This window comes from Excalfactoria chinensis, chromosome 1 (genome assembly GCF_039878825.1).
Source record: "Excalfactoria chinensis isolate bCotChi1 chromosome 1, bCotChi1.hap2, whole genome shotgun sequence".
NCBI classification, from domain to species: Eukaryota; Metazoa; Chordata; class Aves; order Galliformes; family Phasianidae; genus Excalfactoria; species Excalfactoria chinensis.
The window spans coordinates 63,515,449-63,539,821 of NC_092825.1; the positions used below are offsets into that span (position 1 = coordinate 63,515,449).

The following is a 24,373-nucleotide window of genomic DNA, read 5'->3' on the forward strand; positions in this document are numbered from 1 at the left end:
CAAGTTATGTAACCACGGGGTTTTATATAAGGCCCACTGTTCACATAGAAGTTTGGGTTCTGAGATTTAATTTTCAAAGGTGCTTCTTTGAATTCTGTGTGTATCGGAGAATCTATTTTTTCTATTAATTAGATCATTGAAAAGAATGGACTGTCTTCTGCTACATCTTTTTTGTTTCTTTGCCATTCAAAAATGAATGGAGGGTGTCATTTTTAACTATCTACTTTCAAGACTTTCTTAAAATAAAAATAAAATCAAGATTGCTGAGTCTTCTTTAAGTAAAAACTTAAAAATAATTAGGAAGTTGCTAAGTTAGAAGTTCAGTTTCTAGGTCTGCTTGCTTTCTGAGTTGGCTGTTAGTATCTGTTATTGGATGTGCTGTGTGGTCACCTGCAGCACACGGTATTGCTAGAAAAACAAATGGCTTGCTTTCTAGCACTCAGGAGCTGTGGGATCTCAGGGGCTTGGGCCATCAGTTAAAGATGGGCTTCAGAGAGGGCTACCAGGACTGTAACTCATGCATCTCTTTCTTTTTGTTGCCTTTTCTAGGAAGCTGCTGGAAGACTGCTGCGACCCTGGGCAGCTTTTTGCAATGACAAAAGAGAACTCCCCAATGGGAAAGAACCTCTGGTTTGATGGGGAATTTTTGTATTCTTTCACCATTGACAATACAACTTACTCGCTATTCCCACAGGTTAGTAACATTTTTTCTTCTCTCTTTGAGTACTGATATATTCATACACTAAATGGTATTATGGTACAAATGAATATAAATTAGCTAAGTATTTAATCAATAAATACTCTATCTTCATTTCTCAATTCAAAACAACTTTTTTTACTTCTGCATTCTCAAAATTACAGAATAGTAGTATGCGTATTAATGTTTCCTTGGTCACTTTCCAATTGTGCAAATATACACAAGTAATGAGATAGGGTCACCTGTCTTGACTTTGAAAACGGTGATAAGTTCTGGCTATTTTTAGAGTGTGATTTCTGTGTTTCTACCATTGATCACACTCCTGAACTGGGGTTTCAAGCTGCGACAGGCAGAAACTTCCCTCAGTTCATCATGGACTGACGGTCTTGCTTAACGGTGTATCCCAAGAAGCTGGCACTATAAATGAAGCATCAAACCTGGCAAAGACTGGTGCTGATGCTGTGTGAGCTGGCAGGGCTGTGGGGCTCACAGGATGAATCCTGAGGAAAAACTGGTTCTGTAACACATAGAGATCCGTCAGTGTCATTGGCATACATATTTTGTTTTTCTTCTTAAGCTGTTTGAAAAGGCAGCTTCTGGCCTGCGTTTGGATCCAAGTTCAGATTAGATTGGTTCCACTGATGTCAGTGGATTTGCTGCCGACATAGGCTGGCTGAGTTTATCTGGCTTAAATGTAAAAGGAGAGGTATGTATAGACCTAAATTTTCATCTCGATTGCTATGATGCTGATTATTTGGAGTAACTCTGTTTACCTTTCAGTTTCTCATGTAGGCTTGCTCCCCTTTAGATCAGTCTAGCTAGGATGTGGAGACAGCTCATGTGAAGGTGTCCGAGTCACCTCCAAATTAATGAAGTTAATTGATTGCTAATAGTAAAGGCACAATAACAGAAGCTGACGTGACTTGGCTGACTCTTGTGCTTTGAATACTGAAAATTGTTGTTCAGCAAGTTGCTTGCATTTCTATGTATATGTTAACTAATGATAAATGAGTTTATGATATTGACATGGAATGTGGGAGGAGATATGTATTTTTGTGGATACAGGTTAAAGAAACGCAAACATCTTGACACTGATTGGTTTACACGTTATTCTCATTTCTTAGATTAAAGGTATAGGTATTTTTTAAGTCTTGCAGTTGATGTTGAGTCATTCATACAAAAGAATTATAACTTTGAATTAGATTATTTTAGTGGAGAAAGAGTGAGGAAGGACTAAGATACGGGGAAAAGTGATCAGAGCTGCCACTTCTCATGTTAAACAGAGAAACAGTGTGCTGCTGTTTCTTATTCAGGTTACTACCACTTTCATAGCACTGCACTGTGCCTGTTACAATGAACCAGGTAATGGACCTCTACCTCCATGCATTCAACATTCCTTAGCTCTGTTCCACAGCTGTTGGTCTCTGCAAGCTGAATAAGTAAATGTCTGATGTGTGGAGGCTGCTTTCTCTGTGGTATGGCTAGGAAGTGGCAGTACTGCTGTAGTGGGTTTCTCTCCCTGCCATTGAGACTTGTAGGATTATAGTATGTCCCGGAGTAGCAGCTGTAAATCTTCTTTTGATGACTGTTAATGATTTGTTGTTAAAGCATTGCTCTGTTTCTTAGAGAAAGCTAAAATCCTTGGTAGAGCTGTAAACTTTATACCTTACAGATGTTGTCAGCAAACACTTAAAATATGTCTGACATTTTAAGTGTTCAGAAAGCCTCTGACTGGGCTGGTATAGAGAGGTCATTGTGTTTTGTGCTGGTTTTGAGATTTCACATTTGGTTTTGTCAGGATTAAACTCAGACACATCCTTCCACAGACAATTACAGAGCACTGGATGGGCTCTTTCAGAGCGGTAAGTGCTGGTTAGAGAGGAATCATGACCTCAGGAAGTCCAGCGGTTTCCAGGCTCCCAAGCCCTGTCCCCAAAGATTTTCAGTTAGCCAGATTGAGAGTAAGGGCTCTGAGGAGGCCTGAAGAGATAAAAACTGAGGAACAGAGTGAGTTGAAACTTAAGGAGCTCTGGTTGCCTTGAACCTGCCCGATGGGCTTCACAGAGGCTGGCACAGTACTGCTGGGTTGCTTGTGGGAAAGCTGGACAGTTGTGATGCTCCAGCTCCAAAGCAGTGCTAGGAAGCAGCTATAGGACTAATTATAAAAGAGCTGTTCTTTTAAGAATCGTCAGACAGCTGATTTCTGAGAAATGCTACTTGCTGCTACTCCTTTTCTTGCAGGTGCCCCTTCGCATAACTTGGGGTATTATTCCAATGTATTCTGCCTGCAGGAATTTTGTTTATCAGATGACTTCCAACTAAGCTTAAAAGCTTACGAAAATTAATTTGCAGCAAATTCTTAAATGAAGTTTTTTTCTACTTTTTTTTCTACTTTTTTCTCTTTTTTTCTACTTTTTTTTTTTCTACTTTTTTCTCTTTGTTTCAAGGAAAATACCAGAGTTAATTTTTCAGGCCTCTACTTTGAAGAATGGTTTCTGTTTGCTTGCCTGTTGCTAGTAAGCTATTTTTGTGAAGATTAATGTTCCTTTCAAATGTATTAAGAAGCTTAAAACACTTACAAAATATGGGTAGTATTCTGAAATGCTCAGTGGATGTAAGAGGAGTGTAAAGGGCCACAGCTATGATGATTTCATCAAAAAAATATTTCCTCCAAAATAAGAGGAAAGAGACTCCACCCCCACCTTTCTGCCAAGTTTAAGCCTTTCTGTGCTTGCAGAAGGTTTCTCAGTACTTAACCAGTTATTAACTTACAGGATGAAGTAACACAAAACTAAATAGGAAATGTGTTTGATGGAATAGAATAAGCGCACTATGCATCAGTGGAGACTTGCAGAACATCAACCTCCCCAGGGAGGTGATTGAATTGCCATCCCTGGATGTGTTTAAGAGCCGTTTGGATGTGGTGCTCAGGGATATGATTTAGGTTGTTAGGGTACTATGGTTAGACTGTTGTTGGACTTGATCTTCAAGGTCATTTCCAACCTGGGTAATTCTGTGATTCTATGATTCTATGATTAAGTATCTCAGAAATCAATATGCAAAGTGTTGTTTACTTTTGAATGTGAACAGTACAAAACAGACCGTATTTCCACTGAGTGATCCATGCAGATAAAGTTCTTACATCTGGTTTAACATTTTCTGATGGGTTGCTTTTCCTCTAAGAGATGTCATTTCATTGGAATAAACTTGGTATCGCTTCAGTTTTCTTATTTTGAACATTGAAGTGAAAAGGTTAAAAGGTTTTGGTGGTGTTACAATATTTCCTTTTATCATTTTTAGAATGGAATATTTCCTAAGGAGCTGGCTGGAGGGCCAGGCTCAGAGAGTGGTGGTAAATGGAGTTAAATCCAGCTGGCGACTGGTCACAAGTGGTGTTCCCCAGGGGTCGGTGCTGGGGCCTGTCCTCTTCAATATCTTTATTGATGACCTCGATGAGGGCATTGAGTGCACCCTCAGTAAGTTCTCATATGACACTAAATTGGCTGGGAGTGTGGATCTGCCTGGGGGTAGCGAGGCCCTACAGAGGGATCTAGACAGGCTGGATAGCTGGGCTGAAGCCAATGGGATGAGGTTCAACAAGACCAAATGCCGAGTCCTGCACTTCGGCCACAACAACCCCAGGCAGCGCTACAGGCTTGGGACAGAGTGACTGGAGGACTGTGTGGAGGAAATGGACCTGGGGGTACAGATTGATGCACGGCTGAACATGAGCCAACAGTGTGCCCGGGTGGCCAAGAAGGCTGTGTCAGATAGTGCACGTCATAACTAGGATGTGAAATGCTAGATGTACAGACCTGACAAATTTTGATCTTTTAGAGCACGTGTCTTTCCTTCAGTACTAGGTATTCTCTGTAGCATTAGGGCAATTGAGATATAAAACCTGTCTTAGTGTTTAGATAAGTTAAACCTGTACTCTCACTTTGATTACTGATTAATTAAGAAGTGTGTAATTAGACCATTTTGTGAAGCCTGCCGACAAAGTGGGGATAGGGTAGCATCTGTTGTATCTGGTTGGTTAAGTAAAAGCCAAAGTCCATCTGAAAAAACTCCATACAGACAAAATGTGAACAAGCCCAGTGGGGAAAATCAAAGTTATGCTAAAAAGTCTATGAGATGGAATGTACATTGTTTGAGAAGATGTGCAATGGGCTCTGATGTTAAATCTGTCACTGTTGATCACCAGATGCGTGCTTTGGTCTCTCTCTGCTTGCCAAAATGAGTTCGGCCAAAATGCGTTCAGCCAGACTAACATATTTACCTGGAGTTTATCTGCACATGCCAAACTGGTTTTATCTCAATCAATGCAAATACATAAGCAGGAACTGACCTTTCCAAATGTAACAAACGGAGGGGAAAGGGAGAAGGAGATCTATTTGCAAAGTGTCAGATGTCCCAAAGGCAAAGAAAAGGGTGGAGCCACCTTAGCTCAATATTTCTGTTTCAGTCTGAAGTGACAGCATGTGAGTCACTTTCTCTCCTGGATAACCAAGTGACTGATCCAAGCACAGTGCCTTTTTGGTGGACTGGCCCTCAGGTGTTCAAAAAAAGCACAGTTCAATCCTGTTACGCAAAAGCACCAGTGCTTCCGCATAAGGCTTGCAAGTTGCAGAGCAGTTTCTGCAAATGAGCTTCTTGTAGCTACATGCAGAAGCTAGAGGCAGTGTACTTGTGTTCCTGGCATAACATAGCACCCTTTCTTGCCAGCCAGTCACCTGTTCAGGCCGTGATCGGTATTTTTCCATACAAATCCCATTGCTGTTTGGGAGCTGTGGGGGATGAGGGTGAGGTAGAACAAATGTGTCTTGTGCATGGCAATAAATGCTGAGCAGAACTTAAAAGAGCGTAACAAACCGTGGGTTTGCTGTGGAGCCCACTTCAGATAGAAGAGACATGGGGTACTTTTAAGAAGATACTTCAGCCATGAGAATGTTTCGGCTGAGTGACTTTTTATTTGGAAAACACTTGGAGTAGCACAGCTGGTTTATTAACTTCCATTAGTACCCAGGGCAGTATGGTTGCTGACTGGTAGAAGCAGGCCTGCTGAGTGTGAAGAGGCCATGGCAGAGCTGGTTGATATGGGCATGGCTGAGTGGGCCCTGCAGAATCCCCCTGTCAGAGGCAGGGGGCTGTTGGGGCAGTGTGTGCTAGTGCAGATTTCTACTTGTTAGCTGCATAACCGAGCTTTTCTAACTCTAGTGAACTTTATTACAGTAACTAGAAGTTATGGATAAAGCTACATTATGCTGTTGGACTGTAAAAGACCAAGCAAAGAAGACCATTTTGAACCTAAAGGTGAAGTGGGCACTGTGGGCTAGGAGGATCAGAGAGGCTGTGCTAGTGCCATGGGAATTCTGCAGACTTTTTTGGTTAACGTTGAGCTGTTTTATGGGGACGTAAATTTGCTGCTTCAAAAGCTAGGAATGTCACAAGGGGAGGGACAAATAAAGGAGGTAGTCACAGATGAGCAGCTGTAGGAACAGTGAACTTCCTGTGGCTACCAGTAATTACAGGGCATATGATCTGCCATGCTGAGGGTATGATAATACAAATCAGAGGCAGTTCTAGCCTGCCCAAAGGCAAAGCAGTTAGGTTTGTTTTGTTTGGTTCATTGTCATTTTGTATAATTAATGAGAATCATAGAATGGCTTGGGTTGGAAGGGACCTGAAGGATCATCAAGTTTCAGCCCCTTGCCACAGAAGATAAAATTCTTGCTCAATACAGGTTTTTTTTCAGAGCTCCTTTATATACCAATGTTTCTGCCCAGAGGGTAATTAAACCTTCTTTGGAAGTCAGTGTTTAAACCTTGAGTAAAATTTATCCTTTATACCCTGGCTACCTGCTAGTCTTCCTAATTATTTATAAATTTTCATATTGAATTGCCTTGTTCAGTCTATAAACTGCTTAAATTGTCTGTAATTGTATATATCAATTATTCAGAGACTACATTGTGTTATATTAACTTGTTGTATTCGGTAGTTAGCTTTTTTGGGGTTTAAATACTTCTGAAAAAGACTTAAAATCAGTACTGGGGTGAGGCTTAGGTTTGGTTCCTTTTCATGCCTATTTATTACCTACAAGAAGCCCGAGTAAGAACTGATGGAACATTACATCTTTCTGTTTTTCATGTGGTTGTTTGGTTTCTTGATATGACTTGTGTAATTTGTGCTGGAGTGCAGCAGATTATCAGATGATGTTCAGGAGGCATTTCACCTGCAGCAAAGATGTGTAGTGCCCCCGTTCCTCTATTACTAAATACGGATGGAAGAACAACTTCAAGTCTGCAGACTTGAAGAAAATCAAGGAAGGTTACACTACTCCAGAAGCTATAAAAAGGAGCAGCACATTTGCAAATCTTGTAGGAGGATTATGTAGTGACTTTCAAAGGAACCTTGGAGTCTTCTTGCTTAGGGGTGAGTATAAGCCTAGCTTTACATTTAACGAGAAATCTACTGCATTACAGTTTAGGAATTGACTTACATAGCTGGGCATGCTTGATTTAGAGTCTTTATAACCTTATATGGTGTGAAGGTGAAGGGCGGTGGTTCTTTTCTAGAACAACTTTAGTTCATCTGAACAGCTCCCAGGAGTCAGGTATTGACTTCCAGATGGTGTTCCAGACACTGTAGTAATCTTAGTATTACAGGATGCACCAGAAAAATCCCACTGTGCATATGAAGTAACATTTAGCATTATGTGAAGAATTTGGGATGCTTTTGACCTTCATGCTTAATAGACTTTTTCAGCATTAGAAGAGACGATTTTGACAGTGAAGTCAGTACTGCAAATTGTCCGATGGCCAATAAATACGAACCTGAGGTGATAAATCTGTGTGTGCTGGCTAAAGAGGTAGAATGTGGTGGCAAGATAATTAGCAGGCAGATCTTTGAGGAAGCTTTCCTCAGGGCACAAGAGCTCTCCATCCTGCAAGTCAGGAAAGGAAGGCAAGAGACTGGCATGGCTGAAGCAGGGCCTGCTGGTCAAATTGAAGAAGAAAAGAAAATGCACAGGCAGTGAAAACAGGGAGAACAACTGTGGGAAGAGTATAAGGAAGCTGCTACGCTGTGTAGGGATGGAGTCAGGAAAGCCAAGGCCCAACTTGAACTATGCTTGGCAAGAGCTGCCAAGAAGAACAAGAAAGGCTTCTACAGGTATCTCAACCAGAAAAGTCCAGTAGGATGTATCCCCTGTAGTGAGTGACACAGACAAGCTGATAACAATAGACAAGGAAAAGGCTGAGGTACTTACTAAGTTTTTTGCCTCTGTCTTCTCTGATCACACACAGCTCAAATGTTTGGTTTGGTAAAAGAGGAACGGGGAAGTTCCATTCTTCCCGCTGTAAGTGAAGGTCAGGTTTGTGATCACCTGAGGAACCTGAACATCCACAAGTTTATGGGTCCTGATGAGATGCATCCCAGAGTCCTCAGGGAATTAGCTGATATAGTTGCAAAGGCACTCTCAATGGTATTTGAAAAGTCATGGCAATAAGGTGAAGTATCTGGTGACTGGAAAAAAGGCAACATCACACTCATTTTTAAAAAGAGTAAATGGATGACCCCGGGAGCTACTGACCTGTCAGTCTCAGCTCTGTGCCAGGGAAAATCATGGAACAGATCCTGCTGAAAGTAATGCTAAGGCACACAGAAGGCAGGGAGGTGATACGGAAGAACCAGCATGGCTTCACCAAGGGAAAATCCTGCTTGACCAACCTAACGGCCTTTTATTACTGTGTCACTGCATCAGTGGACAAGGGAAGAGCCACTGATGCCAGCTATCTGTACTTCAGTAAGGTCTTTGACACAGTACCACACAGCATCCTTCTCTCCTAATTGGAAATATATGAATTTGATGGATGGACTGTTTGATGGACAAAGAACTGGCAGCAGGATTGAGTCCAGAGAGTGGTGGTCAACATCTGGATGGAGATTCGTGATGAGTGGTGTCCCCCAGGGGTTGGTAATGGGGTCGATACTCTTTAATATCTTCATCAGTGACATTGACAGTGGAGTTGAGTGCACCCTCTGCAAGTTTGCTGATGGCACCAAGCTGTGGAGTTTGGTTGATACATCAGGGATGCCATTCAGAGAGATTCAGGCAGGCTTGAGCAGGAGGCTCAGCAGATCCAAGTGCAAGGTCTTGCATCTGTGTTGAGACTTTACCGATACAAGTTGTGGGATGAAAGGATTGAACACAGCCCTACAGAAAAAACTTGGGGGTACTGCTGGATGGGAAGCTGAATGTGAGCCAGCAGTGTGCCCTCACAGCCCCAAAAGCCAGCTGTATCCCAGGCTGCATCCAAAGAAGCATGGTCAGCAGGTTGAGTTAAAAAATCTTGGGGACAGAGTTAGGCTGGAAGTTGAAGATTCCTGACTGCCAGCAGAGCTGTCTGAATATTGCCTTGTTGAAACACTGTCTCCAATGGCTTTTTTTTTTTTTTTTCCTTGTGGTTAATTGGCTCCAATTTATTATGAAGGTTCAGATGAAAGGCACTGGATTCCAGATGGTCATTTGATCAGATGGAAATTACCCAAATTAAATCCTTAATATTAGTTCTGTGAAAGCAATGATGTTTTCTAAGAGTTCCAAATCATGCAGCCTAAGTTAAATACCTTCCATACTCTGGCATAGAAATAGCATCATATGTGAAGAACAAAAATGGTCCATGGCAGAGGTCCTAGCTTTTCCTTTTGTATGGAGAATGTGTCTCTGTGAGGAAAGGCATGCAGATAAAGCATATAATTCCTCACATCCTGTGCTTGGTAAGTGTAGTCATAACGTTTTGTTCAAAACAACATCTAGATTCATGGAACAATTTAGGCGAGGGTGTATTACACTGAAATGCAAGTGTGTTGCTGTCACTTGCTGATGGGGTTATCTGTTCAGTCAGATGGGGATATATGTACTTTGTAATGCTGACAGACCAATTTCAGACATGTATAACATCTCCTTACTTATGATTTTATGGGGTGTAACCAAAGTGTCTGCAGCCTATTAAGTCCCATGGTAATGAGGCTTTCCTACAGAGACCGAAGAAAAATATCTACACAGTTAAGGTGTTAGCAGAGACACAAACGTTATTGCAACCACCTGTGGTATGTGTAGGCAGGCAGCTTGCTCAGACATCTATCCTCACTCACCTGTTTTGTAACATCTTACTGATTTTTGTTGTATCTAGTAAAATAAATATCATAGCTGGCTGCAGATTTATGCCAGGGAATGCCTAGCAACAATACATGTTGATTGGGAATATGTTTGTTATCTTCATACTGTAGCTGCAGTACTTGGACAAGAAGAGCCAGTTGTAAAAGATGAGTGCTCCAGATGCATCCACTCAATTGAGAGACACCAAACCAAAGTCAACATGAGCAAGACAGATTTTACACAGTTCCTTTTGTGCTCAGAGGACTGCACAAAGAAGTGCATTCATTTACAGCACATAATCCAGACATGACCTTTCTAACTTTACTTTTACAAATACAGACTTCTGGGGAAAAAGCCTTGCATCTTCACACAGGAGATTCACTAGGCAGTGCTACACCGTAGTATAGAGGCACTGACACTTCACATTGACGCACACAGAATTATTGTCTGGTGTGATGGGTGGTAGTATTCAGAAGTCAGTGCCCTCTTACCTCTGCTCCATGTCAGGTAGCTCTACCTGGACTGTGCCTGGTAGACATTAACTCATGATTTGTCACAGCTTCCAGTAAGGGGAATTTCATAGCCCACTAGACAGTCCATTACAGTACTTCTTTGTTCTTACAGGTAAGATGTATTTCCTGTTGTCTGACTTCAAAGAACCCCTTGGCTATAATTTAAGAGTTTATTTTCTTTTACATGCAACTGTTTTCAGATTTCATCACAGTCTTTTTCTGTATACTAAACAACCTCAACTTTTTCAATCAGACCATCTTTTAGAAAGCACTGAACATTTCTGTTTTTCTAACTGTATGTAGGGAAGATGCATGACAACTGTGTGGAGGTGGTAGAAAACATCAGGGGAATAAGGGCCATATCCTTGGAAGGGCAGGCCTTACAGGCACCTATCTGCTAGAATAGGCTTGCATTTAGTGTTGCTAATCATTCCTGTAGCCAAATATCACTGGATGTTGCTGCTAATGAGGCAAATCTAGTGTTCGGCATGCATGCTCATTTTTTCTCATTAACAATACTCACTGAAGACGGAATGGGGAATGGACCTGAGATTTCTTTTCCTTTCCTGTGTAAGATGTCTGTAATCACAACTCTACCAATCTTCTTTAGCTAGTTGAGCCTGTCTCTCCACCACAGTAAAAAGAACTGCAGACAGTTGTCAATGATCAATGCCCTTTGCAAGGGACTCAATGAAGATGACATTGAGCTGCTATTGTACTACTATTTCTCAGTGTATAGAGTCAAGATGAATTAGATCTGACTTCAGGGCATGAAGTAGTACCAAGAAACACTTTGTTGATAATTTTTAATCAGGTTGTCAGTATGATAAGAATGGAAATGTGGAGTGTATTCTGTTTTTCAGATTGGCTAACCTATTTGCAGGCTCATTCTTTTATAGACATTCTTCCATTCAGACCATCTCTGTTCTTTTCCACAGTCTAAAACCCACTGGTTCCTCACATCCTTCCCTTGCAGCACGACTTGGCATATGCTCAGCCTAACTTGTTGTTTAGGAGTAATGTTACAAATTTAAGTGATGGGACTAGACTTAATAGCAGACAGTTTAGGTGAAGGTAGACAACAAATGCAAAGGCTACACAGATCTATTCTGTGATCCAATTTTGTGCCTGAAGAAGAAATGAGAAAGCTGAAGATAAATAATCCTTGGTATGACTGTGATGCTCTTTATAGCAATTCCCTCAAGCACTTTACAGTCATTCAAATTCAATATATGGTGTTACTGCACAGTTAAATCTATGCTTAGAAACCTCTGGAGACAGTTAAAACAAGGACTTTTGCATAGGGAATATGTAGAGAAGAAATACTGCCAACCCCCCTTTTCCTGTACAATAAACATATATGCATGATGAACCACTACATCTTTTGCTCCGAAGACCAAATTAAAAAGCATTAGATCAACAGTATCCTCTTACGAAATATGGGTTTTCTAGGGAAGGAAGGATTTAGTTTTTGTGGCTGCTTTCAGGGTAATTTTTTCCCCCCAGTTCTTGGCCTTTATTAGCTTTTGAGCTGACAGATACAGTAATGGCTGTTCTCGAGTAACTTTTGGGGATTCCAGTGATATGAGGACGGGAGCTGGAATGAAGTGGATATATTGTAATGTGCTCTCTGTGAGTATAGCTTCAACCAGGTCATTTAAGTTGCATGTATTTACAGATATGTAAAGTTGTAAGAAGTGGCACCTTCTTTCTCAACACACACCTCTTTCATTTCACCAAGGTTGGTTTTCCCACTGACAAAAGCAAGTTTTCATTCTTGTAACTCCTTCAGAGCACATAAAGCTGCAAAAAAAAACCAAGCTGGATTCTGTCCTGCCATGCTCCTAAATAGCACTACCAGCTTGATAGTTTTGTTTATATCATACATTTATTGCATGCGAAGATTTTATATGACTTGATTACCCTTGCTTCACCATGGAGGTGACAGAGTATAAGACGGATCAAAATCAGATCTGATTTGTGACGAGATCTACCAGATGTCTTGATTTCAAAAATTACATTTTCTAATAATGAGCACTTTCTCTTCAAAGCTATGAGCAAAGCTCTGTCTTGTCTGTTGAGACAGGCTCCTTTTATGCCTAAATTTGAGCTGACATCTGACTGAAAAATGTAAAAGCACCATTTCATCTTTTTATCCCCAGACACTGAGCCTTTGTCTTGTCTCTCTTCAGAGGGAGCCAGGTTCATGGCTTCTTAACATCAGGGTAGCTCTGCTTCATTTTTTCCTGGGTTCCAGTCCAAGTACAGATACTGAAGTGTTGTTCACAGCTCCTTGGTCTGCTGTTTAAGTTCTTTCTCCTGCCCTTCTCACCACAGTTTTGTCTAGCTTTGAATTGTCTCCTTGGCATAATCCAGCCTTCACCGCCTGCTACCTCTATTCTTCAGTCTTCGCGAGCATCTCTTTTTAGTTGGTCTTTTAATCACACTTAGGGGATCAGTTGACTCTCCTGTTAATACTTTTTGGGCTGCTGTCACGTCTCATGGAGATCACGTAGCTTACTGAAAACCTTAGAGACAGAGAGTTATTGCAGTGATAGAGACGAGGAGCACAAATTTCATTTTGCACCTATTTTACAGCAGCCACTTTTCTGATTTCTGTGAGGTTACATCTGTTGTACGCTGCAGAGGGGATTTGAATCCTGCATGAGGCTAAGACAACCCCCTTCTGTCTAAGTGCTATTCCATTCGCCCAATACTAGGGTGATTTGTAACCTGGAGTGAAGTTCAGAGTGTTCTAGAAATGAATTACAGCTTTTCATGGTCAATTTTTCAACTGTAGAATGATGTACTCATGATTGATGTCAGATAGGGGTTGCAGTTTTGCAATTGCCTATTCCTTTATTGCCAAGGTGCGGGTTTTTTTTTTTCCTTTTTTTCTTTTTATTTTCCTGTGGTAATGCTCTGTAATGATGTTCACCTGTTACCCTGATAGTTTTGCTGTGGTTTTGAAGGTACGTGATCACAGGTAAAATAAAGTTTTAATAGGAGGTAATTTATTCTTTTATCAAAGTGAGATAAGCGTAGCTGTTGTAAGGCACACTTCCTCTGTAGATCCCACGGTACAGATTTTATGTTTGTTCTCCGTTTTCTGAATGTGGAAACATTTTCTAAAGTGATTAGCAAAATCTACAAAGTAGTACCAGTTTAATGCATATATATATTATCAGTTATCTGTTCGGTTTCCCATGCCCAAAGGGAACAGTGCACAACTCATAGATGTTTTCAGTGCTTTTTAACGTTGGTACATTCCTTATTCACCTGATCTGAGACGCACAGCTACCAGTCTTTTCCAGTATAATTCAGTGATTGAAGAGGACTCCTTATTCCTTTCCACTTTGATGGAGTTTAAACTCATCTCCTTTGCTTAGTGCACTAACTTCTGAAATTTAACTGGCCAGTTTCTGAATTTCATCAAGCAATGCAAAGATAATCAGTCAGAGTAGTTATCATAGGCAATAAAGGGCAAAATGATGATTCTGCAAAAGGAATACATGCGCAATGAGGGCTTCTGATTAGTTGGCATTTCTCTGGCTTCAGCTGAATTATAGTTTTCCTTAGTTTATTTTTCCATTATGAGAATCTTGTTGCTAATATTCATTTTGTGATTTTTCTTTTCCTTCAGTGAAAAGTTCTATGTTATGGCATTCCACTTCTTTAGTCATTATGTTTATCTTACCTGCCTGACTATTCAGTGTCCCCTCTTGTTAGCCTTTTTCCTTAATCTGTTATTTAAGAAGATAGGTACATTGCAAGTTCTTCTCTTATTTTCTCCATTTGGTTTGATAATAGCTTTTGATATTTTTTTTTAGGTCACAAAGTTAACCTGAGCAGTTATAAGTCTTTTCAGTCAATGTATTATGATGACATTTGTCTTGGTTAATTTTAAATGGCTTTGATACTATTTTAATGTTCAGGAGATTCAATTTTTGTAAACCATATGAAATTATTTTGTTAAATATCTCATTGGCAGGTGAGAAATGGACCGTTTTTGGAGTTTGTTTAAAGCATGAGTAAACACTGAAGATCTAAGATGTATAGCATTCCCATTTTGATCAGTCGCTTAACAGCGCTTTTACCTGTAAAGTTAAGAAGTTTCTTCTATCTTCTAGAAAACTGGCTAACATCCCATTTACTGCTTTATTTCCATGGTAGCTAAATACAGTATAACTTGCAAAAACGTGACAGAACTGCGTGTGGCTTTGATGAGTAGCCTTTCTGCCACAGTTCATGAAAGTTCTCTTTCTAAAAGCATTTTCTCTGAAATTATGCTTTTAGGGCCCTTTTCATTTCACTAACATATGTCTAACTACCATTTACTGGCACCACACTCCAAGTTCCTGTCAGAAGGAGTCAATTTAGAAAACGCGGTTTTGTACTTTAACTTTGTCTTTTGATTGCCATATCTGTGTGTTTTTCCTTCAACAGATGTCTAGCTATTTAGTCAAGGGAGAAAAAAGCTGTCTCTGCAAAAATGATGAGCTGAGTAAAGATGTTTTTTTTTTTTACTTTGGTTGTGTGTTAAGAGCAATTTATGCTGTGCATTGATGTTCTTCTTCCTGTACCTTTGGGACTTGTAGGGAATCATTTGGATATTTTCATTTGAATGGAGACTAGGAACTTTAATTTGAGGAAAGGAACAGAAATCAGTTTCAATAGAGGCTGTATTGCAGCCTATAGGTTCTTTGTAGTCTGGAGTTCCCATTGCCTGTGCTTAGGGAGCAGCAAAAAGAGTTCTTGCAGACTAGATCCTAAGCCGATGTGTGATAACTGTTATTCTATCGGCCACACTTGCTTAACATCTTTCTTCAGATATTTTAACACCTACAGGTGCGAAGTGCTCTGTGTTATTATTTGTAGTGCAACAACACTACAAAGGAAGCCTTTAACCCATCCTGACCTCCTGAGTAACTCCAGCTACAGGACTGAATCTAATGATTCCTCAGCCTAGCACAACAGCAGTGTTTGCATTGCAGCAGGTTAGTGCCACGAGGCTGCAGCTGCTGTGCAGCAGCACAGTCACTGCTTCTAAATTAGAAATTACTCCTTTATTTATCATACCCTCAGCAGTAAGTACCAGTAACTAGTGGTTGCACCCAAAAGTCTAGATCTTATTTCTACCATCCCTGACAGTATGAATGTGGGAATAGAACTGCTGGCTTTGCCTGCCTGACTGCATGATACCAATCTATGCTGCTATAGATTAAAACACTGGTTTTCAGAAAGTTTGCTACCTTGATCTATTGTGCAGATGATGCATATGAAATACATTACTTTATCAGATTGTTCAAATGCATGAAAAATCAAAACACAAATGAAATATAACATACATCCAGTCTGCAATCAGAATACTGAGAAATGCGAGCCAGGATCCTAAACATAAAGTTCACTGTAGAAAAATCTGTATTTTATGGAGAAAATATTTTAATTTCTGTTTTTGCCCCCATGGCTGCTTAAGCTGCTAATTGACTGAGCTTCTTTACTCTTGTGATTTAGCTTTTTTTAAAGCACTGCTGTGGCTGTGCAAATGGATATGAATTACATCAGGGTTTAGAGACAATAAAAGTCAGAATCTCTTGGGTGTATGATCAGCTGTGTGTAGGATATTACCTCATCTGCTGGGTCAACAGAGAGAACTCACTCATCTGTTGTGTTTATTGCAAAATCGTTGCAGTATTTTTTCATTAATTTATGTTTGCTGTTTTAGATTGATTCATCATAATTTCCCCCATTTACTGCTTATCCACAGACAAAATAGTCTATAATTGCATTTTTGTCATTACACTCTCTTTATAAGTGTATGTGGGATATATGTTCATATGAAATTACATCATTCATTACTTTGGAAGTAACTGACATTATTGCATCTGCTAAGGATCTCTCTGCTGAAAACTGTTCATGTTATGACTTCATATTTCTCTCTTTGTTTGCGTGCTTCTGGATAAGAATTACAGATTTCATTATCTATGGTAACTAAGGTGTGAGCTTTTGCATTAGAGATCTTTCCCTTATGTTAACCTATAAGCCTCCATCAAAACCTAAAGCTCCATTTTTTATTTATTTTTTTCCCCACTGTTAATTTTTAATACTCTGTGTGTTTATCAGACAGATGCTCTAGGGATGAAAGTTCTAAAGGAGGAGAAGATGACTAGCTTGTATATGGATGGCACCGTAGTGGGGAAACGTGGCACAGAAAAGGACAGACACACAAGTCTCATTCATGGTATCTGAGGCTTGAGAAATCTGAGGTTCCCACTCCACCCCTAGACAATGTGACAGAGTATGGCTCCTGTCCTGAAACATATGGGCATGATTCTTGTTCCCTTGTAGGATAAATCTGTGGGCATGAAGTGAGTTCTTAGCTCTGTGTTATCCTGTTACGCACCGATTGCTGCAAGTTCAGTGGAGCTGTAGCATTTCTTTGATGTATGGAATTTGGATCTCTGAATTTTAAGTTGGAGTGTGAGAAGTGATGTAAGCAAAATACTGTAGCTTGTGACCCACGTCTTTTCCAAACTAGATGTGAGAGGCCCATTTTGAATTCTAATGTAGAACCAGTGGTAGTTATCTTAAGCATCAAGCCTTAAAACAACCTTCTACTCATTTCCCTGTACCATTCAAAGTGCAGCGTCTGTCAGTCTTCTGTATCTACAGATAACGCTGTTCAGACTTGAAACTCTGGTGAAAATTTCTGCTGCTGAAATGGAAGCTGTGCGACTAAAATTCATTGTGAATGAAAATTATAGGCCATTCATTCGTAGCCATTAACTTTTTCAGCTGAATCCTGATTTAATTTATGAGACATTAGAAATTTCACAGCCATAAAAGATTATCATCCAAAAATTCAATGAAGCTCTGTAATTCTGGTGATGTTTCACTGTGGTATTTAATTATGAATGAAACAATGTAATTTTCAAAGGAAATAAAACACTGTGTCTGAACTTCAGTATAGTAAAACTGATCCCCATTATTAGATTATCTGGGCAGTTCTGTCTAGTACTTTTACTGTGCTAGACATCCAAAGGGGTAAGGGAGTTTGCTTTATGCTGAACCACTTTCTTTATTTCCAGGTCACCTTTTCTGTCAGAGTTGCCAGGTCTTTCACTCCAGCTCTGGGAAGGACCGCTATCTTTCCCCTTGTCAGTGTGAGACCATGGTCAGAAACACAGCCTTTATCTACAGCTTATGAGGTGAATTATTATGATTGCCACTGTTATTCCAATACGTGGTCATAAGTTGTTAGCACCATGGCCTCTATGCCCAAGTGGTCCTCTGCGCTGGCCTGTTAAGTTTTGGCAGCTAGCATCATTCTGCAGGTGGGTATGCAAAGTTAAATCAATCAGAGCTTTTGACTGTGTGCCTGGAAGATGCACCAGAGGGAACAGCTCTACATGGGCGTTCTGCATATACTTGGACTGCTCGTTTAGCTTGGTGGTAGGGACAGTGAAGGTAAATACCTAAAAATGTGCCATGTCTGACTAAGACAAAATAGAATCTGAATTAAAAAATGAAACACTGTAGGCTACATTTTTCAAATGTGACATTTTTTAGCTGAAAAATATTGAGAGGGAATCTGATGTACAACATTCAGAATGTCATTTTATAATATTTTTCTAAGTCTGCCCTTTATAGGCTATCCACACATGAGTGGAGAGCAACACTTCTTGAATATCTCTCTTTAATTGACACTAAGAGCTCTAAAAACAAACTTGCAGACACTGCGGGGAGATGAAACTGTGTCTTATGAACAGTCAACAGCCTTGCTTTCTCTTGCCATGAGACTTCCCATGTGAACAAAGAAACCTAAAGGAGAATTTGGAAGACCGAGTTTGAGAAGTGTCAAAATCAGATGAGTTCTCAAAGGGTTAACATTACAGTCCTTGTCTTTTGTCTTTGTGAAGGGATGCAAACAGAAGCAGTACAGTGAGTATAAAAGGAGAGTGGAGTGGATTTCTTGCCTAGAGAAAGCTGTGTGGCGAGGATGTATATTTAAAAATGCTGCATGTTCATGTTATACACTACTAGGTGTGAGAGAGGATTCAGCACAGGGCTGATTAATGACCCCTTATCCCTGTGGGGGACTTCAATGTTCTTAAGTGATAAACTCCAAACTCTTATTCTGAGTGATGAAGCTGAAAGGTTTACAGGTGGGAAACTTCTCACCCTAGACTGGTATCTGAGACAGCCTGAAGTAGGTCCCAGGAACTAAGTGGAAGGAAAATCCTTGGGAACTTTGCTGGTGTGTGCTGCTTAGCACATAAGGAGTAATCAATCCAGCGCATTCTTGTTATGTTAATAGCTTCCTGCAGAGTGAGTCATCTTGATTATCACTAGGTTACCTTTGAATTGCTTTTGGTTTGAGAATAGATGTTGGTGAAAAATGAATTGGTTTCATTCTAATAGAATGCTGAAAAATCATTCATTGGTTCTGACAGCATGTTTTTTGGGGAAAAAAAATAGCTTTTTTGCCTTATTTGCTAGTATATTTTGTCTAAATTGTTAGTCTGATTTCTGTGGCATTTTATTTAGCTGGCAGAATAGATTTCCAGCTTCTCAAAGCTTGTGACGTTGGCAATTGCAATATCTGACAGGGAACAGCACATCATTTTTTGAATTTCTTCACTTGGTGTTTACTTGTGTACCTCTAACACATTTCTACTGACCAAACTGAATGCGGAATAGGCATCAAGGTATGAAGAAGTATGAAGTGCTGTCTCAGAGAGGCCTGCAGTTCCTTATTATTTTTATTCAGCAAAAAACAGACCTCAGAGACAGCACCTTCCTTTACACAAACAGAAATAACAGCTAACTAGGGGGGAGGCTTTGTGTGCTTCTGGTGGGACCCTGCGGGCCTTGGAGGGGGCTCTGTTAGTTTATAGCAGCCATGAAAGGACTTGCAGAAGGGCCCCAATCCCACCATGACGGTTGCAGGTCCAAAGCTGAATGGGGTCATGACCTGCCAGCACCAACCAGCAGAGGCTTCTACTGGCCCCTTTGGTCAGCCTGTCCTGCTGCTCCTCAAAATGCTACAGGATAGATGCTACCAGCAAAACAATCGTACAGGTTACTGTTTTAAACCACTGAAGTGACACAGGAACACTGAAGCACATGAGAAACAGCATCTATTGAGCATTTCCTGGAGCAGGAAATTGGACTAGATTACCTGATGTCACTCCCAGCCTGAATTATCACACAATGCTAAACCCAGGGAAGCACAAAGTAGATGGAAAAAAGGTGTCTCAGTAGCTAAAATTCATTTTGTTCTGAAGTGCCTTTCCCATAGGCATGTTGTTGCCTTTGTGTGCTAATTAAATGGACTTACACTTTTAAGATCCTGAAATGTAAACCGCACTACTGAAACTTTAGTTTTAGGTTGGGTTTGGTCCCTGAAGTCAAGACCCTTGTTTTGCCGTTCTCTCCATGGAGGAGCTATTTCCAAACTTCCTTTTCAATTGGTTTGCAATGAATAATGAATTCAGTTTGTTGTTTGAGGAACCAGTACCTTCACATGGTGAAACGATACTCTCCCCCATTTTAATCTTATATTGCTAAGTATTTTATTATTGATACGCTAATAAGTTATTCAAAGAAGTTCAAACAAGAGAGACTCATGGCTGTCTGTGTGCGATACTGTTCATTTTCTAGACGTGTTTTCATTACTGAAAAATCTGTAAATCCTACTGTTTTGCTATCTGTGTTTTTCACTTCTCAGCAAGGTATATTAACCTTGGTTCCACATTTCTGCAGAGTGACTGACTGAAAAAAGGACAGTATTCTGAATGAAGATCCTTGCTTTATGCACAGTTCTTTTCTCTTCTGGATTTTATCAAGAATTTTATCCAAGAATACTGTTATTCATTTTTCAGCTCGTAGGTTACTTATTCTTGTGTTAGTTATGTTATGAGGCAACACACATGTCGTCTAGGTATATGGATGAAGGACAAGCTAAAGACATAAGATAGATATTATTGCAGGCTTCTGACTTGTCTGAATGTAATGACTCCTTGGAGCTAGATACATCTAGTTATTCCTCAAGCTGTTTCTCATTTCCTTGTGTGTTTTATGTATTTGATGTGACTGAGTGGTATGTGTGGGTTAAAATTTATAGACAGTCGAAAGTGAAACTTTATATAGACAGATGAAAGTGAAATTTTCTTAAGAGGCTTAATTTTTCTCATTAATGGAGAAGAGAAAAAAAAATATCTGGAAGAATTATTAAAGAAAGTCAACAGTGATTCCCAAAAACCAAGCTCAGTGTTTGAATTCCACTCATCCTCTAATTGCAGATTTCCTAGAGAGATCAGTCCTTGCCAGCTGACTTTGATGTCTTTTTAATTAGTGATTCTCAATAGATGTCATTGATTCTTCAGAACTATTTAGAGGTAAAGCAAAGGCAAGAATCTTTTTTTTTTTTATTAGCCGATCTTTTCCTTTTAGAAGTTAGTTTAATATACTAGCTAAATAGAAGTGTGTTGCTTTTAAGATATCCTAAGAAACAAAAGCTGAAAGTTTTTAACTTTGATACTTGATCATTTGATGACTAAATCAATGTATTGCTGCCTGTAGAAGTTGAATTGATGTATTTTGCAGCAGATTCTTATTCATATCAATGGGATCAGAGAGCTCTCAGGCATTCAGAGAGCTATTCATTTGCTTAAGTGTTACTGTCTTTCATACACAGTAGAATTGGAAGTCCTTGATATTTTTTACGAGCTGAAACCAGCCTTACTATGTACACTGTATACTACTAGTAAGATTCAAAGAACATTTTCATTTCTATAGCTGAATTTGCATTTTAGTAAATCAGCCACATACATTCAAATGGGTTTCCTGACACCATCTTCAGAGTCCTTCTGCTTGCTCTCTTTCCTATCCCCATTCACGTTCAACACAGGCTATTACTGCATTTCACAATTATTTATATTCTACTCATGCTATTGCAAAAACATTTATTCTCTACAAATTCTGTGAGGTTGGGACTGATCTTAAAATGCCTAGGAGCTTTGTGTTTGATTGTAGATTGGTTTTGGCAATAGAATCATAGATCACAGAGCTGTTTGTATTGGAAGGGACCCTTAAAGGTCATCTAGCTCAACTCCCCTGCAATGAACAGGGACTCCTACAGCTAGATCAGGTTGCTTAGAACCCTGTTCAGCCTGATCTTGAATGTCTCCAGGAGTGGGGCATCCACCACCTCTCTGGGCAACCTTTTTCAATACTTGACTATCCCTATCATAAAAAAAACCACATTTTTCTTGTATTCAATCTAAATCTCTTCTCTTTTGGTTTGAAACCATTTCCCCTAATCCTGTCACAACAGGCCCTGCTAAAGAGTCTGTCCCCTTCTTTCTTATAGCCCCCCGTTAGATACTGAGAGGCTGCTCTCAGATTTCTCTGGAATCTTTTCTTCTCTAGGCTGAACAGCCTCAACTCTCTTAGCCTGTCCTCATAGTGGCGCATATGTACAAAATAGCATTGTGAGAGCCTCTGTTGCTTTAGGATAATAAGTGAGTAGTATCCCTTAATGATCAGGAATTTGACCTTTCACAATTTCCAGATATTTTTCTGTACTTAACTGCCTGTTATCCCACACTCTCACTGGAGAATAATTCACCATGTGAATACAGTTTCTAGTCTTTTCCTGCACCAGCTATAAGAAAGCAAATATCTTGTGATTTTCCCTACTCTGGTTTCATCTTGCTACTGTTCTTCCATTGTGAAAACTATGAGGGAGGAATTAGAGTTGGAGGACACTGCAACTGGGCAATCGTATGTAAATAGGATATTGTAGTTAATTACCAAAAATTTAAGCTGAGAAAGTTAAAACATATGCCTAAATATAAAACTTCCTTGGTCAGAAAATGGCACACTGCAATGCAGGAGATTAGTTTTAAAAGTTTCTGCTGCATTTTATTTGTGCTTTGGAAGAACTCATTAAAATCACATTGCAGCTATTCTTGTTGTCTATTAGACATGCATAACATTATAAAAGTAGCTTTTGCCTCAAGTGATGATGAAATATCCCTGCTTCTATGAAATATCTAGTCAAAATTCCAAAAACACTTAAATATACCTTTGGCTTGAACATAAAGTGTTATAGCAATGTAGCTCTGGCATACAGCATTTGAAATTGTTCACTTCTTATCTGCTTAAATTTAGAGTAGATTAAGAAAGAAACAGGAGAAGCAGAGGACAGGCAAATCGTTCAAAAATAGTGTCTGAAAGTTAGGTCTCCAAATCCAAAAGACAAATGCTTGCTGATAAATATTCAGCATTGTGTAACATTAAGTAACCACTGGAATACCTGGCATGTTTGAATGTTTTTCTGCCATTGTATGCCAGTGAACCAGAAGACAAATTGTAGTCCCATATATAAATGCTGTACAGTGTGAGCTTACAATACTAAGTCTTGAATTCTCACTGCGAGGGTGTTGTGTGCATAGCTTTTAAGGTGCTGGCAAAGCAGAGCAAGCTCGAGAATCCCACATGATGGATGGTGCTTTCCTCTAAGCTCAGCATGGCATCTGATGTTATCAGATGTTCAGGTAAAAGTATCGCTGACTGTTTCTGTGGTTGCAGGCAGAGCTTATTGATTCCGCCTATGAATTTAATTTTATCCTTATTATCACATAAGATTAAACAAAAATAATAAAAAATCGAGTTATGATGTGTACTGGAAGGTGTCTAGGGAAGCCAGCATAGACAATTACCTACTGATACTGGACAAGCTGATTTTGTACTTTAATCTTTCCTTTCGTACACTATAGGAATGACTGGATGTTGTGTTGAGGGACATGGTTTAGTGGGAGCTATTGGTAATAGGTGAATGGTTGGACTGGATGATCTTTTAGGTCTTTTCCAACCTTGGTGATTCTATGACTTACTTAGGACTTGGTTTCTTCAAGGAAAATCTAAATGCAACTGTATAAAAGGTAGATTAAGTCTTTTGTGAGGTCTTCCAGTTGTAGAAATGTTGAAAACTGTAACATCTTTCAGAGTAAGAGAATCTGCTCAACTCCAGTAAGCTGAGTTCCTTTTTCAAATTAATCATGAAAACAAATTTCCTCTTTCTCATTTCTTAATTCAGAGTTTGGGGGTTCCACTGAGTTACAGATAATGAAGCTTAGATCCACAAGTCTTCCAGAACTTTCAGATTTTCCCACTCATTTATGTATTTTTGTCCTTTAAGTCACACAGAATAAAAGCTGGGACATTTTTGGAGTCGCACCGAATAAAAGCTCTGCCTTCACATTTTTGGAGCATTCACCATTTAAAATACTGTTGATGGTATAGCCTTGAAAATCTGTTTTTTTAAATTAAACTGCTACAGTTTCCAAATGTTTTGGTGTTTTTTTTTGTTTTTTTTTTTTTTTTTTTGGTTTTTTTTTTTTTTTTAATATAATCTCCACATTGTTCTATCCTGGCTGTATGAAGGCTGGTTTCATAAAATTAAATGCCATGGTAGCAATTTGAAGAGTTCTTTTAATCCACTGCAAGTGAGTACTTGCAGCGACTTCATGCTGGGTGGAAAGCTATTACAGAACATACCATTTTGAAGTTCTTGCTAAGTACAGCCTGGACTAAAAGTGACTGCCAGCTAGTTACTGGTACTCCTTGTCTTTTATGAATATGTAGGTATGTTGCAAAGTGTTCTCTCAGTTGTGATTGCTCTGCTGTTAATATTCCATGTATCCTTTCGAATGCAAGAGGTTTTCCTGCTGCAGTAGAGCAATGCTAAGTGGCGTTTTGTCATTGCATGATCCTATATAAATGCATAATAAAATATTGATCTCACAAAAAAATCATATAATCAGAAACACATATTTGTGAAGAGCACAAGTTTATGTGAAATGGAGTGTTTAATTACAGTTCATTACAGACTGCTGTGATAGTTGAGATGTGCTTGTATAGTGTTACAGAGAGATTTGCTCTGCCTGCACCATTTCTCTTTTGTATGGGCACCGAGCTTCAGATTTCAGCACAGCT

The 24,373-nt window shown here is 39.6% G+C and overlaps 1 protein-coding gene across 1 annotated transcript in view; it reads left to right on the plus strand.

Moving 5' to 3' along the window:
- The window catches only part of ST8SIA1 (ST8 alpha-N-acetyl-neuraminide alpha-2,8-sialyltransferase 1), a 155,275-nt gene that overhangs the window by 28,195 nt on the left and 102,707 nt on the right, over positions 1-24,373 (plus strand). The window contains exon 2 of the mRNA XM_072328113.1: positions 550-694. Within this exon, the coding sequence (XP_072184214.1) occupies positions 550-694 (145 nt within the window). The remainder of the gene's footprint in view (positions 1-549; positions 695-24,373) is intronic.